Raw genomic sequence first — 6,549 nt, 5'->3', positions numbered from 1 at the left:
AAAAGGAAAATTGCAAAAAAAGGAAAAAAGAAAAAAAGTCTGCCCGTGATTGAGTATCAATCAAGTAGAGGCAGGGGCATAAGGACAGCGACATAGCGCGTATGGTGTAATAGCATAGCAGCCACTCTCTCTCTCTCTCTTGTAATATTGTATCTATATCACAGTCAAACCCACCAAGTTTGACCCATAAATAAATCCCTAATTTTATTTCTACAAAATATAGTTTAGAAGTTCCTCCACTATTTATCACATTTTCCACGGTCAAAGCTCTTTACAGGTGCTTGGAAGATCCTTAAATCCACATAATCTAACAAAAGAAAGAATGAAAAGCAGCATAGCGCCTTGCAGAATACGTGTTCATTTTTCCTTTTAATTTCCCATCCACCCCCACAAAGTCAAGACCATCATATTATCCAATCTCTTTCTTCTACTACTACTACTACTAATAATAATGGCAGCTTCTTCAACAATCATAGACACCTCCTCTATGCAGAATTCAAGTTTCTCTTTTCCAACATCTTCTTCTTCATTCATGACTTCTTCATTCACTGATCTTCTTGCTTGTGATGATTATCCAACAAAGAGCAAAGGACTTGGTGATAGGATTGCAGAGAGGAGTGGTTGTGGAGTTCCCAAGTTTAAGTCACTTCCACCTCCTTCACTACCCCTTTCTCCTCCTCCTTTTTCTCCTTCCTCTTACTTTGCTATTCCTCCTGGCTTAAGCCCTACTGAACTCTTGGACTCCCCTGTTCTTTTGTCTGCTTCCAACGTAAGTCACAATCTTTTTGTTATTTTTGTTACTTACTTCATTGGATTATTGATGTTAAAAAAAAATGTTATTGCAGATTCTTCCATCTCCAACAACAGGGACATTTCCAGCTCAGGCTTTTAACTGGAAGAGCAGTACCAATAGCCGCCATCAGGGTGTCAAACAGGAAGACAAAAACTACTCTGATTTCTCTTTCCAGCCTCAATTTGCATCAGTCTCTCCGTCCCAAACTAATCCTGTCCCATTGGTATGTTTTGAACTCTGATTATTTATTTTTGTGTCTGACTTGTCAATACCCTCTTATTTTCTTGTGCACAATATATCAGGGGAAACAATCATGGAATTATCAAGAATCAAGAAAGCAGAATGATGAAAATGCTAATGGAACAAGTGAATTGCAGAGCTTGAAAAATAATGGCCAGAGCAACCAATATAACAAGCAATCATCAAGATCAGAAGATGGGTACAATTGGAGGAAATATGGGCAGAAACAAGTGAAGGGTAGTGAAAATCCAAGAAGTTACTATAAATGTACTTTCCCAAATTGTCCCACAAAGAAAAAAGTAGAGAGGTGTTTAGATGGGCAAATTACTGAAATTGTGTACAAGGGTAATCACAACCATCCAAAGCCGACTCAGTCTACTAGGAGATCCTCCTCTTTAGCCATCCAACCTTACAATACACAAACTAATGAAATCCCAGATCATCAGTCAACACCTGAGAATTCGTCCATTTCATTTGGGGATGATGATCATGAGAAGAGTAGGTCAAGAGGAGATGATTTCGATGAAGAAGAAGAACCAGACTCAAAAGAACCAGACCCAAAAAGATGGTAAGCAAAACCATCATGTCACCAAGATCAAAGTAGTGCTGTTATGTTATTGAATTTTTGGCTAATGCTAACATTAATTTTTCAGGAAAAGAGAAAGCGAAAGTGAAGGTTTATCAGCACCAGGAAGCAGAACAGTAAGAGAACCTAGAGTTGTAGTTCAAACTACAAGTGATATTGATATTCTAGATGATGGATATAGATGGAGGAAGTATGGTCAAAAAGTAGTCAAAGGAAATCCTAATCCAAGGTAAAACCTCCTCACCTTTCATAAATTTGTCTCACTTTTCTTAGAATGAACCTAATTTGTTTCACTATGTAATGTAATAGGAGCTACTACAAATGCACAAGTCCAGGATGTCCAGTAAGAAAACATGTGGAACGAGCATCACAAGACATAAGATCAGTGATAACAACTTATGAAGGAAAACACAACCACGATGTTCCAGCAGCTAGGGGCAGTGCCATCAACCGACCTATCGCACCAACCATTACTTACAACAATGCCATCCCCATAAGGCCTTCTGTCACATCTCAAATTCCATTGCCACAACAATCTCCCTTTACACTAGAGATGTTACACAAGCCTAGTAATTATAATGGTTTCTCAGGATATGCAACTTCAGAGGATTCATATGAAAACCAACTTCAGGACAATAATGTGTTTTCCCGAGCAAAGGACGAGCCTCGAGATGACATGTTTATGGAGACATTGCTCTGCTGAAATCGAAATTTCATAAAATAATTTTTTTTAACCTTTTGTTTTTTGGGTAAAGAATCTGTTGGTTTCACTTCATTTGTCAGTCCATCATATATCTACTTTAATCTTTTTGTGGGTGTGTGTACATTTTGCCTAGGAAATTTGCTGGTTGTAAATTCAATGAAATGCAGTGTAGAAGCTCATGTGTACCACTATTATGGGGTGTGTTCTTTAGGATAGGAATGTAAAGCCCCAATATATATGACACTGACCCTTTCTTTCTTCATTATTTATCAAAAAATTTCAAGTTTTATGTATTATTAGAAGATTGCAATCTTTCAAGATTCTGGTAAACTGAGAAAAATTTGTCTGCCTGGCAAGTTTTGCAGTAAAATTTGAGTGCAAGATAGTGGATAACTTCGTGCTTTAGATACTTTTATTTTTGGTCATTTGGTTAAATGCCAAATTATGAGATAGGCACGAGAAGACTTTGATAGATTCAGCCCCTCTAGTCCATCTTCATTCCTTTCCTAGTTCCTTCCCGCCAGCCAACAAAGGAGAATAAATGAAAAATCAAACAAACAGAACCCCACAAGACACGCAAGCACACACGAAACCGTTACGTAAGAAAGAAGCATAGAAGTTGCCAAGCAGAGCCCCATAATTCGCGCAACTTTTTTATTCAATTTTGCTTTTTTCTGGGCAAGATAATTCGGCCGAGTTGATACGAATTTTTTTCGCCCAATAATATTTTAGCTATTAAAAAATGAAAGCAAAATAGAACAATATAGTAATGGAGATAAGATATAGAGGAGGGAGACTGATTTTGTTATTTCTCTTCTTGGTGTGTCTTTCATAGGATCAAAAGTTCCCTATTTATAAAGGTACAAATACATTCAAATGTTATAAATTAATATACTTCTTAATTGAGTACATGAATACAAAGTACGTTAATTGGATAGACAAATGCATTCATCTCATAACACTTCCCCCCTTGGATGTCTATTTAAAAGATAATGTGTCTCGTTAAAACCTTACTAGAAAAAACTCAGTGGGAAAAAACCTTGTGAAGAAAAAAGAGTACACATATCTAGTAATACGCATTGAGTACTGGCTCATTAAAAACCTTACCAGGAAAACCCAATTAGGACAAAACCTTGGTTAAGAAAAAAAGAGTACATCGCGTATATGATGAAAACTTTATTTGATATCTCGGAGTCGATGCATTCTAATCTTATGTCTTAACTTCTCAAATGTTGATGGTGGCAATGCCTTTGTGAACAAATATGCCAGATTATCACTTGAACGGATTTGTTGAACATCTATCTCACCATTTTGTTGAAGATCATGCGTGAAAAAGAACTTTGGTGAAATGTGCTTTGTTTTGTCTCCTTTGATAATCCTCATTTTAGTTGAGCTATGCAAGCAGCATTATCTTCATACAATATTGTTGGAATCTTCTTCTTTAAAGAAAGACCACACAGTTGTTGAATGTGTTGAGTCAGCGATCTCAACCATACACATTCTCGACTAGCTTCATGAATAGCTATAATCTCTGCATGATTAGAAGATGTAGCAGCTAATGTTTGTTTTGTTGAGAGACATGATATAGATGTACCTCCACAAGTAAATAGATAGCCTATTTGAGATCGAGCTTTATTTGGGTCAGACAAATAACCTGCATCTGCATAACCAATCATTTGTGAATCAGATTCATAAGAATAAAATAATCACATATCAATAGTCCCTCGGGGGTATCTGAAAATATGCTTAACACCATTCCAGTATCTTGTTGTTAGAAAGGAACTAAATCTTGATAATAAACTAACTGAAAAAGTTATATCTGGTCGAGTATTATTTGCAAGATACATTAGTACCCCAATTGCACTAAGGTATGGAGTTTCATTACCAAGAAGCTCTTCATCATTTTTATGAGGTCGGAATGGATCTTTATTTATATCAAGTGATCTCACAACCATCGGGGTATTCAATGAATGTGCTTTATCCATATAAAAATGCTTTAAGATCTTTTCGGTGTATGTTGATTGATGAACAAAAATTTCACATTTCATATGCTCAATTTGTAAACCAAGATAAAATTTTGCCTTTCCAAGATCTTTCATTTCAAACTCTTTCTTCAAACAGTCTACTATTTTTGGAAGCTCCCCAGGAGTTCCAATGATACTTAGATCATCAACATACACAACGATTATAACAAATTCAGATCTAGACCTTTTTATAAAGACACAAGGACAAATTGGATCATTCTTATACCCTTCTTTCAGTAAGTATTCGTTTAGGCGATTATACCACATTCACCCTGATTGTTTCAATCCGTATAAGGATTTTTGAAGCTTTATTGAACAAGTTTCCCAAAAGCTTTTATAAGTTTCAGAAACTTTAAACCCTTCAGGGATTTTCATATAAATTTCGTTGTCTAATATGACATACAAATATGCAGTGACAACATCCATCAGACGCATATCATGTTTTTCATGGACTTCTAAATTTATAAGATATCTAAAAGTGATTCCATCCACCACACGAGAATATGTCTCCATATAATCAATGCGAGGTCTTTGTAAAAATTCTTGTGCCACAAGTCGTGCTTTATATCTAACGACTTCATTTTTATCATTTTGTTTTTGCACAAAAATCCATTTGTATCCTACTGGCTTTATTCCTTCAGGTGTTCGGACTATACGTCTGAATGCTTCATATTTTTCAAGTGAAGCTAATTCTGCCTCGATAAAGTCTTTCTATTTTGGTCAATCATTTCTCTGTCTAGATTCATCGACACATCTTGGTTCAAGATCCTCATCTTGTTGCATTGTTTTAACAGCAACATTATCAGCAAAAACGTTGTCGACAATAATGTTATTTCAGTTCCATCTTTTTTCCGTAGATACATAATTTATTGAGATCTCTTCATTCTTTATTATTTTTAAGTACCTGGGCCTCCTATGAGGTCTTATAATTTGTTATGTCATATGGCTCTTTTTGACCAATTGCCTCCATATTATGATCCCCTAGATCATTTGCTCCTTTCCTCTTTCGGGGATTTTTATCTTTGGAACCAATTGGTCTACCACATTTCAAGCGTGGTTTAGACTCATTTGCATTTATAGATTGTCTAGCAAGGACATTAATTCGAATAGGAGCATTAGCAGTTGGAATATGTGACTTAGTCACCCTTGGTAGGTTAGTGAATGCATCTGGCGGTTGATTTGTAATATTTTGCAAATAAATTATCTTTTGAACCTCGTGTTCACATTGATTTGTTCGAGGATCTAAATTAGATAGTGATAATGCATTCCAATCTATCTTTTTTTCCAACTGCTTATTTTCTCCCCTAGTATTGGGTATACTGATTCATCAAAATGTCAATCAACAAATCTTGCCGTAAATAAACTTCCAGTCATAGGTTCCAAATATTTTATAATAGAAGGAGATTCATACCCAACATATATCCCCAACATTCTTTGGGGTCCCATCTTTGTGCGTTGTGGTGGAGCAATTGGAACATATACTGCACATCCAAATATTCTAAGATGGGAAATATTTGGCTTTATATTCTTGTAGATGAAACTTATTCTAAGTTTATATAATCAAATAACAATTTAACCGAAACTTATTGTTTTCATACCAATGCAATTATTATAATCATATTCAAAACAAGTTATGCATATGGTAGTTAAATTGCAGGTTAAAAAACATCCTTATAGAAATATTATAAACATAGGAATGTATACCTGAATCGGAAAAGAAACCGACTACCTCTTTTAGGAAGAAGATAAAATTCGGATGAGGCACATAACCTCAGTTGGTTAGAACTTCGTGCTGATAACGTATTAAGAAATGAGAGCAAAATAAAATAATATAATAATGGAGACAAGATATATAGGAGTGAGAATGATTTTGTTATTTCTCTTCTTGGTGTGTTTTTCATAGGGTCAAAAGTTCCCTATTTATAAAGGTACAAATACATTCAAAGGTTATAAGTTAATGTACTTTTTAATTGAGTACATAAATACAATGTACGTTAAATAGACAGACAAATGCATTCATCTCGTGTGACACAGCAAAACGATGACACGTAATTGAAGCGGTTGCGGACCCATGAGCATGGAAGTCAAGACCCGGGAGCAAGAGAATCCTTGCCGAGACTACCTATTCAGTTTGAAACCACAGCAACCAGAAGAGCATACACCCGGAGCAGATGAAATACTTTCAGTGCCAAACGCAATTGTA

The 6,549-nt window shown here is 35.6% G+C and overlaps 1 protein-coding gene across 1 annotated transcript; it reads left to right on the top strand.

Annotated features, from left to right (window-relative positions):
* The first annotated feature begins 285 nt into the window (after positions 1-285).
* LOC104098249 (probable WRKY transcription factor 26) lies at positions 286-2,618 on the top strand. The gene is made up of 5 exons (XM_009604926.4): positions 286-769; positions 846-1,016; positions 1,096-1,601; positions 1,687-1,848; positions 1,929-2,618. Exons 1-5 carry the CDS (start codon positions 452-454, stop codon positions 2,320-2,322), a joined length of 1,551 nt encoding a protein of 516 aa, XP_009603221.1. The 5' UTR covers positions 286-451; the 3' UTR covers positions 2,323-2,618.
* The last annotated feature ends 3,931 nt before the right edge of the window (positions 2,619-6,549 follow it).

The sequence above is a fragment of the Nicotiana tomentosiformis genome, chromosome 7, assembly GCF_000390325.3.
Source record: "Nicotiana tomentosiformis chromosome 7, ASM39032v3, whole genome shotgun sequence".
Classification (NCBI taxonomy): domain Eukaryota; kingdom Viridiplantae; phylum Streptophyta; class Magnoliopsida; order Solanales; family Solanaceae; genus Nicotiana; species Nicotiana tomentosiformis.
The sequence above is the reverse complement of the archived record's forward strand: the minus strand, read 5'-3'. Positions and strand labels throughout refer to the sequence as shown.

Coding starts and splice junctions, on each gene's coding strand:
- LOC104098249 (XM_009604926.4), top strand. CDS start 452: ATGGCAGCTTCTTCAACAATCATAGACACCTCCTCTATGCAGAATTCA. Junction 1,017..1,095: donor AAACTAATCCTGTCCCATTG/GTATGTTTTGAA, acceptor ACAATATATCAG/GGGAAACAATCATGGAATTA. Junction 1,602..1,686: donor GAACCAGACCCAAAAAGATG/GTAAGCAAAACC, acceptor TTAATTTTTCAG/GAAAAGAGAAAGCGAAAGTG.